Below are 23,593 nucleotides of genomic sequence, written 5' to 3' on the forward strand. Positions count from 1 at the left end.
ATAATTGTAAGATTTAGAATGAAAAGGTTATTACACAATGCTGTTTACAATATGGAGTTTCCTTATTCTTGTTCATGATATGGCAAAAAGCTGTACTGGACTCAATCACAGTCAATTAAGATTTGACTGCAATTATTTTTTGGTTCATGCAAGTATGAACCAAAAAATCAATGTGCACACTGTATGACTCCCAACGACAGGATAGTACATACCACAGCCTTTGTCACACCAGTTATGGAACACTGGCTGGAATGAGAAATAGCCCGTCAAAAATGACGTCAGGCATACATTTGTATGTACTGTGCAAAAGCTGGCTAATTCGGTCCAGTGGACAAGATACTTTTTTACATAACTATGCACTCAACACATTTTAATTACATTTACAGTTAAATACGGAAACCTGTTGACACCGCACAATGAGCAACTCTTTTTAATTAGCAGCAATGGATCTTTTATATACAGTATCCCACAGACAGGATAGTATGTACCGTGACCTTTGTTATATACAGTATCCCACAGACAGGATAGTATGTACCGTGACCTTTGTTACACAATTCGTGGGGCACCGACTAGAACAAGAAATAGCCCAATGGGCCCACCGGAGGGGATTGATCCTAAACCGACAGCGCATTATGCGAGCGCTTTATCACTGGGCTACATCATGTACATGTCCGAAGAATTAAAAGAAGAGTTCGGGAATTTATTGCAATATTATCGTCAAATTAAGGTTTACGGAATTCTGAAAACAGTTTGTTTCACAATGAACTAGTCCATCCGACGGCCGGTATAAAAAAAAATCTCAAAGCAGGGCACTACACAAAATAAGAAAAATAACTTCCAAAAGGGAATTAGCACCAGCATAATACATTACTTGTAGGTGAATATAAAACCTATAATGTTGCAAAACAATTCAACAATTACATAATGTTTTAGGGGCAGGGGGTTATGGAGTGTGTTACAAAAATGTTATTGGAGAGGGAATGAGATGCTGTTACATAACTTTTTCAAATCGAGGTCATTTATTCATAAATTAAATTATATTATGCAATCTATTACAGATGATGATTTTCTTTATTAAGTACATATATTTAATAAGTAAAAAACCCACCACAAATCCAAAATACAAACACAACCCCAGCACTGTTGGTCAAAGTATGTCATGGTAATAGTGTGAGGATGATGCTGACAAGAGAGTGATTTTAAGGGGAGGGAACTGCTCTTACGGTAAAGTAAGGATACAAACATTTCCAGATTTTGCAATTATTAAATTATTAAACAGCTCTGATCTGAAGATAAACTCACGTTGCACTGATGTTTGATGCCATCTCTGGTGGTTCCCAGCCTAACAAAGGAACTCCTTGTAGATGAATGTGCATGTCGTATATACCCTAGAAGAAATCTCCAACTATTATACTTTCAAAAAATAATAAACATCCTACCAAAATAAAATACAAATTTAAAATGGTAATGGTGAACAAAGCCAGTATCCTGTATCAAAAACTATGGTATGTGCTATCCTGTTTGTGGGAAAGTGCCTATAAAATATCTCCTGCTGCTAATAGGAAAATGTAGCAGGTTTCCTTTAAGACTATACAGTATATCAGAATTACCAAATGCTTGACATCCAATAGACAATTAAGAAATCAATGTGCTCTAGTGGTGTCATTACACAAAAGAAACTGTTATCTTTTCTTTCTTTCTCCTTTGCTTGCAAGGTTTGGACGTGTTTCTTTCAGGTCATATAATTTTCAGAAAATGTCTGAATTAAGACCTTTCTTAGACAAGCACTGATTAAAAACGTAGTGGACTAAAACGTAGTTTCTTTTACATTTAGCATATTATTGCTTAAAAACCCTAAAATATTATCTAATCTTATATCTTTTCTTCTTCTTTTTTCATTCACAAATACCCTGTTTACAATTAACTGCCCCAATCCAATCTACCCTTACATCTAATCATCGTTTTAATTATAAATTAAAATTATAATTCAAATTACCATGTGGATTATTTGTGTGATAACGAGAGTTTGACTGCACGTTTAAGTATTATTTGTGTTACCTCTTGCATCACTATGTCTTTCCTTTCTGTTTTTCATAATTATAGTCTTTTGTATATAATACATTTTCTTCCTCTGGTTATCATTGACTGTTTAAATGTAGTCTAAATATACAGTTATCTAGGGCTTCGTAAGTTACAAAACTTGTGCTCAATTCTTTTATTCTTTGTACAATAAAATGTTTTTAATCAAATATTTTGATGGTACAGTGAAACCTCGCAAGACCGTACCCTCTGTAAACCAGAATTCCCTCAAAAACTGACGTTTTTCGAGGCCGCTTTTTAAATATCTGTACATAACAGAACCTCTCTAAACTGGATACCTCTTATAACCAGACTTTTTACTTGGTCCGAGGGTGTCCAGTTTAAAGGAGTTTCACTGTATATAAAAATAGTTGAAATCCTAATTTTAAGTTCATGTGGAAAAAAATTAAATAATGGATATACATCTCACCTCGTTGAAGAAATCGCCAACCCACTTGGCCACCATCAGTACTATCATAACAGGAAGACCGAACGTAACGTTGCTCGTAGCTTCAACAACGATCACAGTCAAACTAATGGTCATTCTAACAATTCCACCTGAAAATACAACAATCCATTCAAGTACCATACTGCACATCTAGAAAATACAACAATTCATTCAAGTACCATACTGCACATCTAGAAACTACAACAATTCATTCAAGTACCATACTGCACATCTAGAAAATACAATTCATTCAAGTACCATACTGCACATCTAGAAAATACAACAATTCATTCAAGTACCATACTGCACATCTAGAAAATACAATTCATTCAAGTACCATACTGCACATCTAGAAAATACAATTCATTCAAGTACCATACTGCACATCTAGAAAATACAACAATTCATTCAAGTACCATACTGCACATCTAGAAAATACAATTCATTCAAGTACCATACTGCACATCTAGAAAATACAACAATTCATTCAAGTACCATACTGCACATCTAGAAAATACAACAATTCATTCAAGTACCATACTGCACATCTAGAAAATACAACAATTCATTCAAGTACCATACTGCACATCTAGAAAATACAACAATTCATTCAAGTACCATAACGGTTTGAAACGGGAACAAAAAGCCCACCACCACCCCGTCTACCTCCATTACATTTAGTATTGTATTAATTTGGTTACATGTTGTTTCTGTAGCATTATTGCCGTGGGTCCTTATTTATGTTTGCAGGTTGGCGAGTCTGCGGTCTATCAAGGACTGCACCTTTTCTTCAAATACAGGGTGGTATGCTTCCCATCAACGGGGTTTATCTCAATGGCTTGGTTTCGGAGATTGGTTTTATAGCTCACTTGGTGGCGCATTCAGCCCCAAAATCATTTCAGCGATTTAACTTTAATATATTTTAAGCATACACACGCACATTAAATATTAAAATGTCACTATGGAAAGAAGTGCTGTATTTAAATAATATTTAGTTAACAGTTAATGTTCTGTCACCCCAATCGGTGGCCTAACCAACAATCTCGGCTCGTTTTATATTACTTATGTTGGCGGTGGGTTACTATCTGGTTGATATTTTGTAATGTTTAATTTACCAGCGTTTAAGAAATTGCACATATAAGATTTTATCTGTCCTAGTTAAAATGAACTGCCCGAATGCCCAAACTGTCTTTTAAAACACAGCTTAAAACACGTTTGTTTATGCAAACTGACCTCGATGGTGCAGTGGTTAAGCCATCAGACTACAGGCTGGTAGGTAAAGGGTTCACAGCCCGGTACCGGCTCCAACCCAGAGTAAGTTCTTACGGGCTCAATGGGTAGGTGTAAGGCCACTACACCCTCTTCTCTCTCACTAACCAACTAACAACTAACCCTCTGTCCTGGACAGACAGCCCAGATAACTGAAGTGTGTGCCCAGGATAGTGTGCTTGAATCTTAATTGGATACAAGCACGAAAAGAAGTTGAAATGAAATGCTTAAACAATACTTTTAAGTTCATTTAATAAAAATTCACTTTCTTTTTTAATTTAACAGCATTAGCTTTAATATTAAAAAAGTTTTTATTGCAATATATTTTACTATTTTTAATTTTATTCTTTTAACCATGCCTTTATGTTATTTATTAAGTAGTGCACTTAGAGCATTGGAGTTTCAGGAACAGATCTGGGAAATATTGGGGGGGGGGGTTGGAGGGCACTAAGGGAAAGAGGGCACATGGGCCAACACCGCAACGCGTAAAAAGGGCAAGCTAATGAATTGTTTTTAAAGCCAGAAAAAAAGCGCACTTGAATATATTTAGAGGGGGGATGAGTCCTCTGGTCATTGCACCCCCCCTCCAATTGGATCTGCCTCTTAGTTTAGCCTATACAAAATAGCTTATTATTATTCTAATGGGAAGATAACTCACCTAACTGAGCTGCTGCTCCAATGAGAGAATATTTAGCCAGGTCGACCCAGTCCTGTAAACATTTTAACACTTGTTATTCATTAGCAATGACCTATAGTAGACAACAATCAGAATGGGCATACAAAAATAATGACATACATGTATAGTATACAACATTCGGAATGGGCATACAAAAAACAATGACAAATAGTATAAAACATTCGGAATGGGCATACAAAAATAATGACCTGTAGTATACAACATTCGGAATGGACATACAAAAATAATGACATATAGTAGACAACATTCGGAATGGGCATACAAAAATAATGACATACATGTATAGTATACAACATTCGGAATGGGCATACAAAAAACAATGACAAATACTATAAAACATTCGGAATGGGCATACAAAAATAATGACCTGTAGTATACAACATTCGGAATGGGCATACAAAAATAATGACCTGTAGTATACAACATACGGAATGGGCATACAAAAACAATGACCTGTGAAAGTGAAAATAAATATTCACTTTTTAAAACATCTAATACAAGGGACACTATTTCAAAATATTAGTTAACATGAATACCGTTCAATTGATGTTCACCTAGATAACTGATTGTTTTGTTACACAAAGTACACAGCGAATAAAGTTCTGATGATGTTGGAGTTTGTAATTTTAAATTTTAATATAATAGTTCCACCATGTAACCAATTAGCAGTTTGCTTGAATTTCATCTTTTTAATTTTAAGTTGTGTAACCTGTAATATCATCTTTTGATTTTTAAGTTGTGTAACCTGTAATATTTTCTTTTAAATTTTAAGCTGCGTAACCTGTAATATCATCTTTTTAATTTTAAGTTGTATAACCTGTAATATCTTCTTTTAAATTTTAAGTTGTGTAACCTGTAATATCATGTTTTTAATTTTAAGCTGTGTAACCTGTAATATCATCTTTTGAGTTTTAAGTTGTGTAACCTGTAATATCGTCTTTTGAATTTTAACTTGTGTAACCTGTAATATCATCTTTTGAATTTTAGGTTGTGTAACCTGTAATATCATCTTTTAAATTTTAAGCTGTGTAACCTGTAATATCACCTTTTGAATTTTAGGTTGTGTAACCTGTAATATCATCTTTTGAATTTTAAGCTGTGTAACCTGTAATATCATCTTTTAAATTTTAAGTTGTGTAATCTGTAATATCATCTTTTGAATTTTAAGCTGTGTAACCTGTAATATCATCTTTTGAATTTTAAGGTGTGTAACCTGTAATATCATTTTTTGAATTTTAAACTGTGTAACCTGTAATATCATCTTTTGAATTTTAAGGTGTGTAACCTGTAATATTATCTTTTGATTTTTAAGCTGTGTAACCTGTAATATCATCTTTTGTGTTTTAAGTTGTGTAACCTGTAATATCATCTTTTATTTACGGGGAACTAGCAGCTACACTTTTTTCACTGGAGGCTCTAATAAAGTAAGGTCCCTAGAAATTGTGTAAATCAAGTGTGTAGGCCAATCCCTAAACCCGACACAGTACATACCGCAGCAGGGAAGAGAAACTGTAGAAGAATGCCGACCATGCGACCCCAGGCTGCACCAATGAGAAGACTGGGAATAAAGAGTCCGCTAGGAACCATCAGGCCGTACGTCCAGCAAGCCAGTAAGAAGTAAAGCAGTGTGTAGAACCCTAGGGTGATTGGCTGGTACGACCCTGGAAATAATATATCATTTTTTGTTTTAATTGTATGAAGACCACCTTTAAAAAGATATGGGCTGACTGTAACTGAACCAGTAGTGACTTGTTTGGTTATCAAATTTATTGATATTTTTATTTTTAAATGTTAAATACAGAATTAAAATTAAAATGCTGGTATATAATAGCATAATCTATTTTAAACAGAGGTCAGTTTCATTAAATTATAAACTACTCAAAATGCCATAGCATGGAGTTCAGTGTTGGCTCCCAAAATAGCCTAATTCTATAACATCCTGAAAAAAAAAAGACTACCATACTCAGCCAGAAGAATTTAGCAGCATTAGATATTTACAAACAACCGGAAAAACTAAAAAAATGTAAGTGGTGTACATGTAGTATAAAATGGTGATCTTCATGCTTTATGGAGGATTAGTAAGCTAAGACATTAACATTAATTATTGCTAAACTGTTTTGGTTGAGTATACTGTCAGTTTCTACACCTACAGTATAAACTAAATTCATGATTACAATGTACTTAGATCAAATTGTTGCCATTTTTCTTATATTCATGTATCTCTAAATGTATGTATTGTATTATAACTGTTTTAATAAGAAAATATATTGTTGAGATTAAAAAAATTCATGCTTTACAAAAACAAATTGTTTTGTATGCCATAATAAAATATAAAACTGCACCTGGTTCATCATGGAAAAGTTTTTTCACACTCGACTCTGGAGTCTGAAAGAAAATTGTTGCAGAGGAACTGAACTTGCCATCGTTGCAAAAAAACTGAAAAGAGAAAAAGAAAGTGTTTTAACCACATCAGTTGACAAAGGACTAACTCAATTTGTTTTCAGCCTTACAATTTATTTTAAATAATACCAGTACATAGGCGTCAGAAGTTTGGGGACTGCCAGAACTGCCACCACCCCATCTCTGAAGATAACACATGTTGGAAGATGAATTAGTATATTATATCACTGGCCTTTTCTGTTGGTGGCATCTTCTAATGTCTACGCAATAATTTATTCTAATGTCTGTCAACTCAAAAATCAATTATTAATTTCACATGTAACTGTAATATATATGGCAGATCCCTAACAATTATTAATTTCAAATGTAACTGTGATATATATGGAGGATCCCTAACAATTATTAATTTCAAATGTAACTGTGATATATATGGAGGATCCCTAACAATTATTAATTTCAAATGTAACTGTGATATATATGGAGGATCCCTAACAATTATTAATTTCAAATGTAACTGTGATATATATGGAGGATCCCTAACAATTATTAATTTCAAATGTAACTGTGATATATATGGAGGATTCCTGACAATCATTAATTTCAAATGTAACTGTGATATATATGGAGGATCTCTAACAACTATTAATTTCAAATGTAACTGTGATACTGGCACTTTAAGAACACTGTCTACCTGAACAGGTGACTCCTGTACGTTCTGTCTCATTGGTTCACAGTCGTTGTTGAAGTAGATGGAGATGAAACCCACCACGGCAGTTATAGCGGCAACCATCATGGCTTCCAGCACCTGGCTCCACTTATTGTGGATGTATCTAAAACACAGGATGTACACAGTGTGAATACAGCTGTGATAGAGGCAAACATCACGGCCCCACTTATTGTGAACCAGTGTTCGAGATTAATTTTTTTTAGCAGTATCCATGGTGGATACTAACATTTCAAAATCTGGTATTCCATCTGAGAATTTAGTATCCCAGTTAAATGAAATTCATAAATAACATCGCAACAAACTTGGATGAAACTGTTCTCATTCTCAGTCTATTGCTATGCTGCAATCGAAATTGCGAATTCATGAAATTCACAATCAAACGGAATCGGTAAAAAGATTTGATGCATCTATTTTTTAGTAATACTGACATAAATTAATATTTAGTAGTAATCTATAAGTGTTTCTGACATTACTAATGATAAACCTACCTGTAACAATTTTCTGCAGATGTGGAATCAATATCTCAAATAAAATTTGAAGGGAGGAAACATCCAACAAAAACAACAGCGACTTAGCGATTCTCAGTCTATTGCTATGCCGCTATTGTCCAGTATAGCATTAGACTGGGTACAAGTTGGAGGAGATATTGTTACAGCATAGCATTAGACTGGGTACAAGATCGAAAATACTGTTACTTTACTTCAACAGGAAATGACAACTTTCATTGTTTCAGCGAAAAATAAAAATGCAGAATTAAAAAACCAACAACATTATATGGTATCCTGGTGGGATACTGGGTTATTGAAGTCTGGTATCCAAAATTAAATTCTGGTATCCCTGGGATATCGGGATACTGTTCATCTCAAACACTGATGGACATATCTAAAACACAGGATGTAGATAGTGGGAAAACTACATGAGTGGCTGTTGGAAAGGAAGTCACTTTTACTTTTTTCAATCTTAGATTAGTGCCTGCCAATGTGCTATGTATATGTACCACTATAAAGTACTATAAACTGGTGGGACAAAATGTGTGCATATAAATTTACATCATTTGTGCCTAATGTCCAGATATGCAATGTAGATATAAATGGACATTCACGCAATTTACATGACAAACATGACCCAAGATGCATATCAATAAGAAAAAGAAAAAAACCATGTCCCAATATTAACCCAGGTTAGAGTACCTTCCAGAAAAAATATTATCTACATTTCAGGCAATATTTTGTTAAGTCATTTAGTAAGACAACAGTAACCTTTATATAAATATGTTTTTAAAAAGGTAGACCATGCTTCATAAAGACTACTTACTTCATCCTGAACACAGTAAGTTTGTAGTTTATTTGATTGAAAAGAGCTCCGAGCAAACCACCTGAAAAGTATTCACAATTTTAACCAAAGCATTGTTCAGAAAAGAAAAAACCAAGAATATATAATGATATGATTTCAACTAAAAACCAGCATTCTGAGAGTACTGCTATAGCATTACATGTCCCCTACCGGGCCTAATAATTGTCGTATCTGTAAAAAATAGGTAAATCGGCAGGAAAGTCAAAGTTGATCTGTATCAGTACATGTATATAATAAAGCTGTACATATAATTTCTGCTCAATATCTTGAGGCATTGCGAAAACTCGGGAAAATTTTTGTTCAGTTTCGTGTCACAATTCGCAAAGCAAGTTTCAAAGATAGCTACACAATTTTTAAAACATTTAACAGTAGTTGCTAATCAATTTCCAACTAACTAGAAATATCGCTAATCAAGATTTTGAAAACAAAATGTTCCTTAAACGGTGGGAAAGACAGACAGACAAAAGGACAGAGATAAAACCTATAGTCCACTCCAGTAAATAAAAGGAGAAGTTGTAAATGCTATACTTGATAGAACGAAAAGATATCAAAGATAAATAAAAACTAATTTTTAAAGATGATTAAAGCTTGTGGTCATCATTAACAGTTTTTAAAGGGACTACATGTATCCTTAGTGTGTTGCTATTTTGAAGATTTTGTCGTCAGAAGAATTTTAATGACTAAAATTGAATATTAATAAAAATGTTCTGCATAAAACATTATATTAAATGCGTTTCTGGATGTCGAAATCTTTGTACTAGGTCAAACTTCATTTTATTTCCTAATATAATATATATATTTTTTGTTGAATAAAATTACTGGAAGACCAAATCCAGTTTGGGCTACTTAAACATTATGATGACTAGAAACACGTGATATTCTAAACAAGAAACTATATTCAGTATGTAATTTTAGTCGTTAAAAGATTTCATTAGTCAGAAGCATCTTACAATGGCAGCAAAACGAGGACAGTCTCTTTTAAACATTACGACACGTGGGTGATTAACACTAATCTTTCTAAGCATCTAGCCAAAAATGTGGTCATACAAATGTGGTCATAAATGATGAGATAACCAATAATTTCAACCCTTGCTAATAACTAATCTATATAGACAACACTAGCTGAAACACAAAAGTAAACATACCTATAACACCCATTACTATAAAAATGGGAATCTCAAATCCAGAGTACTGAGTATTCTGAAAAGAAAACAGGAAGAGAGAAATGAATTAGTGTTTACGGTGTACATTTCAACCCACAATTTCACCTCCCCCATCACTTTATTAATGATTTTATGCATCTCACCCTCTGTTATTGAAATTCTAGTTTGAAATACTCAAGTCGAGCTGGGGTATCTTACATGACCTGTTACCAAAAATATAGAAATGTATCTAGTCATCATATCTCGCCAATGTATATAATGATTGCAGGATAAATAGAGGATAATAAACGAGTTACCAGTTATTATCAAATTTATGTCCCGAGTGAAATAAGTTTCACTTGTCACAAGCTTTAGCAAGTGACAACTGAAAATTATTTCACAAGGGACATAAATTTTATAATAAATGGTACCAAGTTTGTTATTCTGTTTATTACCCCAGCTATTTGGGGGTTTTTTAAAAGCCTTTATTTTCGATATAGCCTACATTGGCTACACGTCAATGTAGGCCTAGGGGCCTATATAGAAATGACGTAAATTACTTTACTCTACTGGGTATTGCTTTAATTTTGTATTTATTCACGGTTCACAGATAATTTTCAAAACCCAAAGTTCTATATATTCTGTAAAAAAAAAAAAAAAAAAATGAATTGCATTAAACTACCATTTTATTACAAGTTTAACATTGAAACCAGAAAGACGTAAACGCAAACACTTTAAACTATGTGACGTCATTTTATGTGCTTTGCCAAATCATGATGACGTCATATTTAGTACCGACAAGGTGATTGGTTTGTTGGTGTCAAATCATCCAATAGTAGTGTACGTTAAACCAATGCATGATCATTTCTCAGTGAGAAACTATGATTTTTATTTCCTCCGTTATAAGTGCCTGCTGGGGTAATAAAATAGTTTCTGCCATTCAGAAATGAAGGCAATAATGGCAAATGCACACCCTGACATAAAAATATAAATATCATAAGTATCCCCCGATTACAGCACTGGATCTGAATTTACTGACCTCGAATGTTCCGAAGTTGATCAAGCCAGGAGACGACAGATCCCAGGGATGACCTTTCACATAGCTCTGTACGACATTCAGTGTGAATGTAGACGTCATGGAAGCCAGGAACTACGTAAATAATAATAATAATAATAACTCAAACATTGCACATGGCTAACGTCAGTTTGTTTTATTTTAAGTTATGATGCTTGGAACTGCTTTAAATTTATTTTATACTGAAATTTGTTGCCTGTCATTATGATAAGAAAGTCAATAGACTGCTCTCCTGATTTTCAAAGTTTGTTTTGTTTAATGACACCGCTTGAGCACATTGATTTATTAATCATCAGCTATTGGATGACAAATATTTGGTCACTTAACACGTATTCAGAGGAAACCCTCTACATTTCTCGCATTAGCAGCAAAGAACATTTACTGTGCACTTCCAACAGACAGGACAGTAGTCTTTAATATACCAGTCATGGGGCATGGGTTGGAATGGGGAAAAAAACAATCACAGAAGAGGTCCACCAAGGGGATTCGATCCTTCGAACTAAGCTGGCACTATACCGCTCAGCTAGATCCTGTGTCTCCAAATGAAAAGCATTGGAGTCAATTTCACAAAACATAAATTTACGTTTGCAGTTATACTGGTCACATATTTACATACATGTGTTTGGAATGTATTCCATGCAGAAAATTACATCATTAAGAGCACACAAAAATAAAATATGTGCGCTTCAAACTACAGGTATATTTGTTGTAAATTTTAATAGCTATACAAAGTATGGCTTCGTTGTACATTTATGTATATGTGCAAAACCTAGGCCGAGTTTTGTGAAACTGGGCCCTAAATGCTACTACTCACTATCCTCCAGGTGAGAGCCTGGTTCCAGAAGCTGGCCCCCTCCTCCAGACTGAAGAGAACCCCACCGACAGGGGCTCCAAACGCTGCCGCCACCCCCGCTGCCGCCCCACCCGACACAAAGTCTCGCTTCTCCGTGTCAGTCCGGAAATACTCAAAGATCTGAAACAAAAAATGTAATAATTAAATTTCCGTTATACACATTACAATATGTCATCTCAATGGTCCAGCTAAAGCAACCCAAGTTTGTTCATATCTCGATGAACATAAAACTTATGTCGCCAGAGAACGTCATATCTGATGATGTCACTTTATATTAATTTTGGTATTTTGTCTTATTGAAGGAAGGAAGGAAATGTTTTATTTAACCACACACTCAACACATTTTATTTACAGTTATATGGTGTCAGATTGTCTTATTGAATGTTAGTTTTAGAATAAAAAAATAATTCAAAATAAAATACGAATTGTTAGTAAGTATGCTTTAAATTTAATTATAAGGATTGTCTGTTATTTATTTTATGTTCATCTGGGTATGAAAAAAAAAATCTGCAAGCTTATGTGTGAACAGCTTCATCGATTCAGTTTGCGGATGATTTTTTTTGTCAATACCCTGCTGAACATAAAAGAAATAATAGACATTCCTTTAAAAAAAATTTTTTTACAACACTGTCATTGTTTTAAAACTAACCTGTTTTTATTACAAAAAACAAAAAACAAACCATTTTACTTAAGTAATGTTTCATTTACATTAATTTAGTAGATCAAATTTTAAATGTTTCAACATGCATTGAGATAAAGTCGTACGATAGATGCAAGTATAAACTACATGTACATGTAACTAGAGGATATTTCATGTTTTTTGTCAAATATGATTTATATCTCATCAAGTGAAGTTTGCAATCATATCTCACGAGTCGCGTTTGCTCGACGAGTGTGATATGATTGCGAACTTCACTCGATGAGATATAAATCATGTTTGACTAAAAAACATAAAATTTTCTATTTATTATATAACTTTTGGCAATTTACCTTTATTTTTAAAATGCCAGCAGCAAAATAGTTTCTTACAGTGACGATAACACATTTTAGAGTGAAATAGTGAAATTTTCACTCTAAAATGTGTTATCGTCACTGAGTGACTGATAACACTTTTATTTTACTGATATTTTTAGATATTTCACAAAATGTTATATAATAAATGTTATTAATCTAGGATTTACATTTTGTGAGAAATGGACAAACATTGTGAAAACTTAACCTTGAGCTCAATGTTAATTTATAATAAACATATTGTAATTAGTGGATAATACCACTGTTTCATTGTTAACTATAATTATTTAACACAAAATCAAAACAATATGTGTTAAATAATTACGAAATGCAATAATTATCCCTGTTCACCTAAAAATGTTATTGTATTTTTATTAAAGAAATCCACAAAATTTTAAAAACATAATTATCTATTCTTCTTTCTTAGGATATTCAATGAAAACGCTTGTCATAAGTAATGACATGACTTAATCTCTTTTTTCTTTCTCAAAGCAAATGACAAATTTGTCAATACTGTATTTTGAACATGATTTTTTGTGTGTGTAATACTGGATATACTAAAACAATCATTTCCTTTTGCTGTTAATTTCTGTTGAAAACTGTGGATATTATTGCAATTTACTTATTTGAAGCTGTCTTTGAATGTCATATTGATTTATTTTGAGGATTTCATCTGGATTAATTTTGGACAAAAACCACATTGACAATTCACATGATTGAATCGACAAAAACTATCAACATAGACCAGACCTTACTTGGGATGGGTGGGTGTTCAGTGTTGCTAACAAAATGTAAAAAATTACAATAGCACGAAAATCATTTTCATCTAAGTAAATTTGTAGGAAAATAATTTGTATCAACATTTAAGTATAATTTAAATTGAAGTTGGGGAATTATGACACTAACGAAAACACCACACACGAAGCTAAGTGACAGCAGCTCAAACAAGTGTTCAAAATCTTGACATCGTGTTTAAATTTGATTTAATCAATACCCATGACAGCATACATAAATCATCCAATTTAACATGAAAATTAACCAATGAAAAATAGACTAATATGCTAGTTGTATTAGAATTAAAATTTTAAAAAAAAAATTATCATTGTGATACACATATATATAGCTGCAAATACAAACCATGTTTGATTGATATTATGACTATGCCAGAAATGGAAACAATGCACAAATAGCCTTTGGAAAATACCAATATCTCGTCTTTTGACTGCATGAAAATAAAACAAAAACTTTTCTTTTTTTAAACTTGAAATGTTGACAACACTAACTGTTATTAGCGATATCATTGGTGTATTGAAAAAATATATTATTGAACATATTTGATTATTTCTCTATAATATAAATACCACTGTAAGAAATATTTAACATTATGTGTCAAACGCTGCATCAGCAGGAGTAACTATCATTGTATACAGCTGTAATTATAATGTGGGTTATACTTCAAAATACATTTAACATTATATGTCAAACGCTGCGTCAGCAGGAGTAACTATCATTGTATACAGCTGTAATTATAATGTGGGTTATACTTCAAAATACATTTTAAGGTCTTACTTCAAATGTCCTGCAAAATAAATGAAACTTACTTTTAAATCAAATTTGAAAGACGTGGCTCTGCCCTGGGAAACACCCGCTGCGATTACTGCCCCAGAATGGATCATTGGTCCTTCCTAGGTGACAAGATATAACAGCAGTTTATAATACATCACACCCCGGAATGGATCATTGGTCCTTCCTAGGTGACAAGATATAACAGCAGTTTACAATACATCACACCCCGGAATGGATCATTGGTTCTTCCTAGGTGATAAGATATAACAGCAGTTTACAATACATCACACCCCGGAATGGATCATTGGTCCTTCCTAGGTGACAAGATATAACAGCAGTTTACAATACATCACACCCCGGAATGGATCATTGGTCCTTCCTAGGTGACAAGATATAACAGCAGTTTACAATACATCACACCCCGGAATGGATCATTGGTCCTTCCTAGGTGATAAGATATAACAGCAGTTTACAATACATCACACCCCGGAATGGATCATTGGTCCTTCCTAGGTGACAAGATATAACAGCAGTTTATAATACATCACACCCCGGAATGGATCATTGGTCCTTCCTAGGTGACAAGATATAACAGCAGTTTACAATACATCACACCCCGGAATGGATCATTGGTTCTTCCTAGGTGATAAGATATAACAGCAGTTTACAATACATCACACCCCGGAAGGATCATTGGTCCTTCCTAGGTGACAAGATATAACAGCAGTTTACAATACATCACACCACGGAATGGATCATTGGTCCTTCCTAGGTGACAAGATATAACAGCAGTTTACAATACATCACACCTCGGAATGGATCATTGGTCCTTCCTAGGTGATAAGATATAACAGCAGTTTACAATACATCACACCCCGGAATGGATCACAAACTAGGTGACAAGATATAACAGCAGTTTACAATACATCACACCCCGGAATGGATCATTGGTCCTTCCTAGGTGACAAGATATAACAGCAGTTTACAATACATCACACCCCGGAATGGATCATTGGTCCTTCCTAGGTGACAAGATATAACAGCAGTTTACAATACATCACACCCCGGAATGGATCATTGGTCCTTCCTAGGTGACAAGATATAACAGCAGTTTATAATACATCACACCCCGGAATGGATCATTGGTCCTTCCTAGGTGATAAGATATAACAGCAGTTTATAATACATCACTGAAACTCATTATTAAAGACGCGTTTTAAATTTTTTTCACTCTCCTGAGATTAATTCAAGGCTGTGAATTTATATGGTATTAATACAGTAGAGTAAAACCTGTCTAAACTTTTACTGACCTTGAAACAGGGAAATACTGTATAAAAAAATAGACTAGACCTCTGCTCCATAACTGTTACTGTGTGGGTTTTTTAGAATTATAAAAAATTATAAACATTTTGTGGCATTATAAAAGGATAATCTAAACAATATTAAAAGACAAATAATGTCTCATGTCAATAATAAAAAAACAGCTCTGATAGTGAAAAACAGGTGACAAGTGTTTAAAAACTAGGGTCCGTCACTTTAAATAGTCGTCACCTTGCCGACAGCCAGACCCCCGCCAACAGCACAGACGACCCCGAGAACCTTGACAATGAGCGTTTTGAGGCGCACAACGTGCGGAATCTTCACACCGTTGAGAAAACACTTGATCTGTGGAATACCGCTCCCTGCCGCCACCGGCTGAATAAGAAAACACAAAATAGTGGATGGATACATGGGTGGATACATGGGTGGATGGATGGATGGGTGGGTGGGTGGATGGATGGATGGATGGATGGATGGATGGATGGATGGATGGATGGATGGATGATTGGATACACCAATGAATTCATGGGTGGGTGAACCAATGAATGAATGAATAAATTAATTAATTAATTAGGATACTATAAAAAAGGTGTATAGAAAATCTAATGACGGATAAATAACAGAAACAGTGTAATGAGCTGTGATTAGAAAAATATCAGATAGTTAATATGTATTTTAACATTTATTACAAAAAGCTAATGATTTAAAAAAATAAAGTGAAAACCAATTAATCCTGAAACTTTGTATATACAAAAATGTATACACATCCATTTAATAGTTTATTAATGCATTAATTTTTCTAATTGAAAATGGCTAAAGATTTATTGGAAATGATCTTAAATTGCCCCACTATGTCCCATGAAATTTCACATAAAATGTTTCACTTAACAATAAAACCGTACCTCCAAGTAGGCACACATTATGGCCCCAATCATGCATATTCCTGCATTAAATGCCGTCCACAGCAACAGCGGGATTAACATACAGTGATCTTCAACACAGCTATCAACATCTTGATCAGTCAAAGACCAAAAACATGATTAAAATAAAACATGACAGCGGGATTAACATAACCATGATCTTCAACACAGCTATCAACATCTTGATCAGTCAAAGACCAAACACCAATGATTAAAATAAAACATGATAGCGGGATTAACATAACTGTGATCTTCAACACAGCTATGAACATCTCTATCAGTCAAAGACCAAACACATGATTAAAATAAAACATGACAGCGGGATTAACATAACCATGATCTTCAACACAGCTATGAACATCTTGATCAGTCAAAGACCAAACACATGATTAAAATAAAACATGACAGCGGGATTAACATAACCATGATCTTCAACACAGCTATGAACATCTTGATCAGTCAAAGACCAAACACATGATTAAAATAAAACATGACAGGACACACATTACTGATACATATCTAGTATGAATGTACACATCTAACCAGCGACTATAGTCCGTTTGCGTGAAAAGAGAAACGCGATGAATTGGCATAGCACTCTCTAATGAATAATGTTAAAACATAATTATATTAAAACATATTTCTGAGTTTTAAACCCATACATTGTACCAATTCACAAAACCATTTTTACAAACAAAAGTCTAAAATGTAAATAAAAAAGTTCCTTAACAAATCACCATCAAATTATATAGATTAATATCATTTTGCTTAAGACAAAATAAAAAGTTAACTTAATATTAAACCTTATTAACCCTGTTAACGTGCATTTAGAAATGAATCCATTTAGGTAGGTGCATGCAGACCCTCCCCATCCCTAGAAAAAGTCCTGAATCTGCACCAAGAACTGGTATGAACCACAAATTATTCTCTTACCTTTAATTATCGATAGATTTTATCCACATTTTGTCCATACAGAAATCATGCAAAAAACATCAAAATTACACAAATTCCACATACTATATTCTGTCCCATCCTTTTATAAAAATGTTTCAAAGAAGAAAAGAAAAAAGTGTTTTGGAAATAACAAAAAATTAAAATTTTTGGGTGCAATTAAACAAACATTCAGTTTAAAAATATATAAAATTGTAATATACATATATAACATAGTAAGAAAGTGACGCTTGCAGCACTGTAGACCCCATTTTGGTTTTATGGAATGGTATAGTCTTGCTTTTATGAGATAACTGATTATTTTCTTGTTGCTCTCTCTGTAGTGAAATTAATCAAATAGATTTATCTCATATTAAAACTACCAGTCCATAAAACCAAAATGGCATCCATAACGCTGCAAGCGTCACTTTCTTACTATGGTATGTATTAAAGTTTTATTTATTTCTAAACCGAATATCTTTTTAATTGCACAAAAAACTTCCTTTGTTTTTGTTATTTCCAAAACACTTCAACTTTCCTTCTGACATGAAACCAAACTGAAACTATTTACAAAAAACAAGGATGGGATGGACTATAGATGACACTTAAGCTCTCCTAGGATTGAAACTATTTACAAAAACCAAGGATGGGATGGACTATAGATGACACTTAAGCTCTCCTAGGACAAAAGGCATGCAGTTTTTCGCTGTTTGCCATTTCATTTTTTTTTATGGAATATTCTTCAAGAGGGGTAGAAGCCTCCAAGTTACGTGACACAATACAGCAAACTATGACGTACATGTAGATTACGTCACATCATTTCACGCCTCTTGGAGAGTATTCCATAAAACTTTAGGCAAAATGGGAGCTGGCACAAAATTACATTTTTTTTTGCCCTTGGAGATCTCAGCGAAGTCGATATAGGGGACATTGTTGTCATCTAATATGTCTGTACAAAATGTAGTGAAAATCCGACGGTAATTAAAGATAGGAGAATAATTTATCGTCAATGTTATCGTCAATGTTAACACTGTGGTTCAGAGTTTAATACATGAACACAAACTGCACATCTGCCATTACTGTTAGAATGGCTGGATAAAACTGGTCTAGTGCATCATCTCTTTAGTGTATCACCGTTTCATGTTTAATCTGTTCACCAGGGAACATTTTGCTCAGTATTGCGTCACAATTCACTAAGCAAGTTTCAGAGATTGCTACACAATTTTGAAACAAAAAAAACAATAGTTGCTAATCAATTTTCAATTCCCTAGAAATACATGTATTGCTAATCAAGATTTTGAAAATAAAATGTTCCCTGTTCACGTGTCGGTTACAAACAAAGCAAACTCTGGACAGGCCCTTTAATATGTTATTGTGCGATAGGTAACTGTGTATTACCATGAAAACATAAGGATACACTTTTTGATGTAGCTGTACTTGAGCACCGACGACTTCTCCACCATCACGTCGATAAAACACGCCACAAGGCCCGTCAACACGCCAGTCATCAACGCAACAAACCAGCGCGCGAACTCCTTCCGGATAATCTCCTGCAAACATAAATATCAGTTACAGTGTCAACATGATAAAACACATCAGTCATCAACGCAACAAACCAACACGCAACCTCCTTCCGGATAATCTCCTACAAACACAAACATCAGTAACAGTGTCAACACGATAAAACACATCAGTCATCAACGCAACAAACCAGCGCGCAACCTGCTTCCGGATAATCTCCTACAAACATAAACATCAGGTACAGTATCAACACGATAAAACACATCAGACATCAATGCAACAAACCAACACACAACCTCCTTCCAGATAATCTCCTACAAACACAAACATCAGTAACAGTGTCAACACGATAAAACACATCAGTCATCAACGCAACAAACCAACAAACAACCTCCTTCCGGATAATCTCCTACAAACACAAACATCAGGTACAGTGTCAACACGATAAAACACATCAGTCATCAACGCAACAAACCAACACACAACCTCCTTCCAGATAATCTCCTACAAACACAAACATCAGTAACAGTGTCAACACGATAAAACACATCAGTCATCAACGCAACAAACCAACAAACAACCTCCTTCCGGATAATCTCCTACAAACACAAACATCAGTAACAGTGTCAACACGATAAAACACATCAGTCATCAACGCAACAAACCAACAACACAACCTCCTTCCGGATAATCTCCTACAAACATCAGTAACAGTGTCAACATGATAAAACACATCAGTCATCAACGCAACAAACCAACAAACAACCTCCTTCCGGATAATCTCCTACAAACACAAACATCAGGTACAGTGTCAACACGATAAAACACATCAGTCATCAACGCAACAAACCAACACGCAACCTCCTTCCGGATAATCTCCTACAAACATAAACATCAGGTACAGTGTCAACACGATAAAACACATCAGTCATCAACGCAACAAACCAACACACAACCTCCTTCCGGATAATCTCCTACAAACACAAACATCAGTAACAGTGTCAACACGATAAAACACATCAGTCATCAACGCAACAAACCAACACGCAACCTCCTTCCGGATAATCTCCTACAAACACCAGTAACAGTGTCAACACGATAAAACACATCAGTCATCAACGCAACAAACCAACAAACAACCTCCTTCCAGATAATCTCCTGCAAACATAAACATCAGGTACAGGGTCAACACGATAAAACACTTGATTGTATGTACATACAAGACAGATTTTTTTTACACACTCTGTGATAGTATTTCAATTTTTTTTTAAAGATTAAATTATTTGTAGCAGCCAAAATTGGATTTTACCGTATAAATATTTTGTATGTACCAAAAAAAAAAAATGTTATAAAGTAAAATGAAAAATGACTCTTAGAAACATAAACACACTGGTTTTTAAAGACACTAATATTCTAAAGAAGGAATTAAAGACATGTGATAGGCTGTTTCATAATGATGACTTACATGATAAAGCCAATCCGTCCAATAAAATTAACATGAATGAAACTGACCGCTGTCAATGATGTATAAGTTACATTTGTAACTGCTAGCACAAGTGTCATAATACAGTATTATTCGGAATGAGATATAAATATGCTTTAATATGTTTTCTAAAGATACGTAAGTAACAGAATACTATATTTGTGTACATTAGCCAATATGTATCTTACAAATTGTTGGTTAAAATGTGCCCTTGTAGCTTTTGCCCTTTAGATACATTTTCAATCCACTGGTAAGAGAAACGATATCTAATGGTTACTTACATGTGTGTATACAGGGTTACCTCTGGGTCCACAAAACGTTTTGCCAAATCATCTACTAAACTTAATTGCAGATACCCAGTTATTTTGTAACAAAATATCAATTATCATATGAAATTATTTTGCCAAATTAAAATAAAATTCGCCAATTGTTTTTGAAATTCGCAATTGGCGAATATGGCGAGTGCCAAAGCTAGCCCTGGTATATATATATACATAGTATTCTCTATTTATCACAGTGTGAAATAATTCAAATACATTTTTGCCTATCATAAATGAAAAAGTGCTTGTCACCAAATCAAGTATTGAAATAACGTTACTGTGGTACACTGGTTGGAATAAGAAATAGCCCAATAGGCCCACTGATGCAGATTGATCCCAGACGGTCGGTGCATCAAGCGAGCACTTTACCACTAGGCTACATACCGCCCCTAACCATGTACTAAAACATGTAGACACTGCGAACCCCCCCCCCTTTAAACTGTTACTGACAAAGAAGCAACAGATATTTTATAATCAATGGACTTTCCTGTAGACAAGTTAAGAGTTATCTACCTTTGTGGCCCTCTTTTTCTCCTCACGCTGATAGAGAACATTCTCGGACACATCATAATCCATGCTCTGCGGGTTAGAAAAACACAGACATAAACAATGTAGTACAGAGCATCCATTTCATGCAAAAAAAAATTAAACATGAAATTAACTTCCTGGTTACACAGCTTCGAATTCACTAAATGGATAATTCAGTTTTACCAAATTCAATTATATTAATTTCTTCATTTACCTACTTATGGAAAAAGATGAATCGCATAATGGGCATTCCCCTAATTCCAAGTACTATTTCCTGAAGAAGGAGTTTGATTGTTGTTTCATAATATTTTATATTGATGAAATAGTCATATGCTTGGAATAAAAAAAAATAGAACTTTATTATTTTTTACATTGATGAAAGTATGAATCACATTACCAATTTACACACTTATGTATGAATGTCTTCATGCTATTGTGGTGGTTTGGGAGGATATGTTTGAGGTTTTAGGAGATAGGGGAATGTTGCAGGTCTCAAATCTAAACAAACAAACAAACAAGTGAAATGCATTAATTAGATTAAGAAACCTCATATTTTGCTGACAGGAGTTTTTCTGGAATGGTTGCTGTGTGGTCAATGATGACTTCATTTGAAGCCGACTGTCCGCCATGGTTTACAGAGTTGTCATGGTGTGTGGAATTATCAGTCGTGGAGTTGACACGTCCTTCCACTGTTATTATATCATCCTGAACAGACTGAAATAAAGAAACAAAACACATGGACGTGATGACAGTGTAAACAGTTCAAAGAAACAAAACACATGGACGTGATGACAGTGTAAACAGTTCAAAGAAACAAAACACATGGACGTGATGACAGTGTAAACAGTTCAAAGAAACAAAACACATGGACGTGATGACAGTGTAAACAGTTCAAAGAAACAAAACACATGGACGTGATGACAGTGTAAACAGTTCAAAGAAACAAAACAAACACCTGCTGTACTTTTGGTGACCACTTATATAGGCCAGGCAAATTGCAGGCTCATATTGGAAAGGGGTAAGGGAAGGAAGGAAATGTTTTATTTAACGATGCACTCAACACATTTTATTTACGGTTATATGGCGTCAGACATATGGTTAAGGACCACACAGATATAGAGAGAGAAAACCCGCCGTCGCCACTTCATGGTCTACTCTTTTCGATTAGCAGCAAGGGATCTTTTATATGCACCATCCCACAGTCAGGATAACATATACCACAGCCTTTGATATAGCAGTCGTGTAACGAGAAATAGCCCAATGGGCCCCACCGACGAGGATCGATCCCAGACCGACCGCACATCAAGTGAATGCTTTACCACTGGGCTACGTCCCACCTAAAGGGGGAAGGGAGTTGAACAATGCTCCTCAGCCAATATTACTAACAATAAATTAATGAAAGAAACAAAGATAATAGAATATGCACATTCTGGTATTAATGGAATTCAGCGCTGGAATTAAGATGCATGTTATAAACTTTATTCCTTAGTCTCATTATTATCTAGTGTAAGTGTCGGGTATTCGGGTCCGGGTCGAGTTTAACCCGTGAGTACTTGAGAACAATATTCTGGACACGTGGAAGCCCTAACTGTGACTATATTTTTCCATTAGTAGCAAGGGATCTTTTAAATGCACCATCCCACTGAAAGGATGGAACATACCACGACCATTGCAAGGTTTCTGCCAGAGGATAAAACAGGTATGGCACCATATCCAATTTTTTTTGCAGATTTAATTTTTTTAAGTTAACTTTTTGACAAAATTAATTACTCTTATCATTACTGTATGATTTTCTTAACCCTAACCCTAAACTTAACCCATGTTCTTTCTGAGGGAGGCCCCCATACCCTCTGTTGACTGTGGTTGCATTCAATCCCATAGCGCTATACCCAAAAATTTCTTTCTGGCAGAAACACTGCAAGTTTGGTATACTAATCATGGTGCACTGGCT

The 23,593-nt window shown here is 34.4% G+C and overlaps 1 protein-coding gene across 1 annotated transcript in view; it reads right to left on the reverse strand.

Moving 5' to 3' along the window:
* Positions 1-23,593, reverse strand: part of LOC121379986 (H(+)/Cl(-) exchange transporter 7-like) — a 50,004-nt gene that overhangs the window by 14,796 nt on the left and 11,615 nt on the right. Inside the window, exons 2-17 of the mRNA XM_041508695.1 lie at positions 22,189-22,356; positions 21,628-21,693; positions 19,208-19,340; positions 16,843-16,952; positions 16,172-16,315; positions 14,656-14,739; positions 12,005-12,163; positions 11,155-11,265; positions 10,119-10,173; positions 8,935-8,995; positions 7,585-7,723; positions 6,836-6,929; positions 5,985-6,154; positions 4,455-4,506; positions 2,510-2,637; positions 1,303-1,388 (exon numbers count right to left, since the gene is read on the reverse strand). Coding sequence (XP_041364629.1) covers positions 1,303-1,388; positions 2,510-2,637; positions 4,455-4,506; positions 5,985-6,154; positions 6,836-6,929; positions 7,585-7,723; positions 8,935-8,995; positions 10,119-10,173; positions 11,155-11,265; positions 12,005-12,163; positions 14,656-14,739; positions 16,172-16,315; positions 16,843-16,952; positions 19,208-19,340; positions 21,628-21,693; positions 22,189-22,356 — 1,760 coding nt within the window. The remainder of the gene's footprint in view (positions 1-1,302; positions 1,389-2,509; positions 2,638-4,454; positions 4,507-5,984; positions 6,155-6,835; positions 6,930-7,584; positions 7,724-8,934; positions 8,996-10,118; positions 10,174-11,154; positions 11,266-12,004; positions 12,164-14,655; positions 14,740-16,171; positions 16,316-16,842; positions 16,953-19,207; positions 19,341-21,627; positions 21,694-22,188; positions 22,357-23,593) is intronic.

The sequence above is a fragment of the Gigantopelta aegis genome, chromosome 8, assembly GCF_016097555.1.
Source record: "Gigantopelta aegis isolate Gae_Host chromosome 8, Gae_host_genome, whole genome shotgun sequence".
Classification (NCBI taxonomy): domain Eukaryota; kingdom Metazoa; phylum Mollusca; class Gastropoda; order Neomphalida; family Peltospiridae; genus Gigantopelta; species Gigantopelta aegis.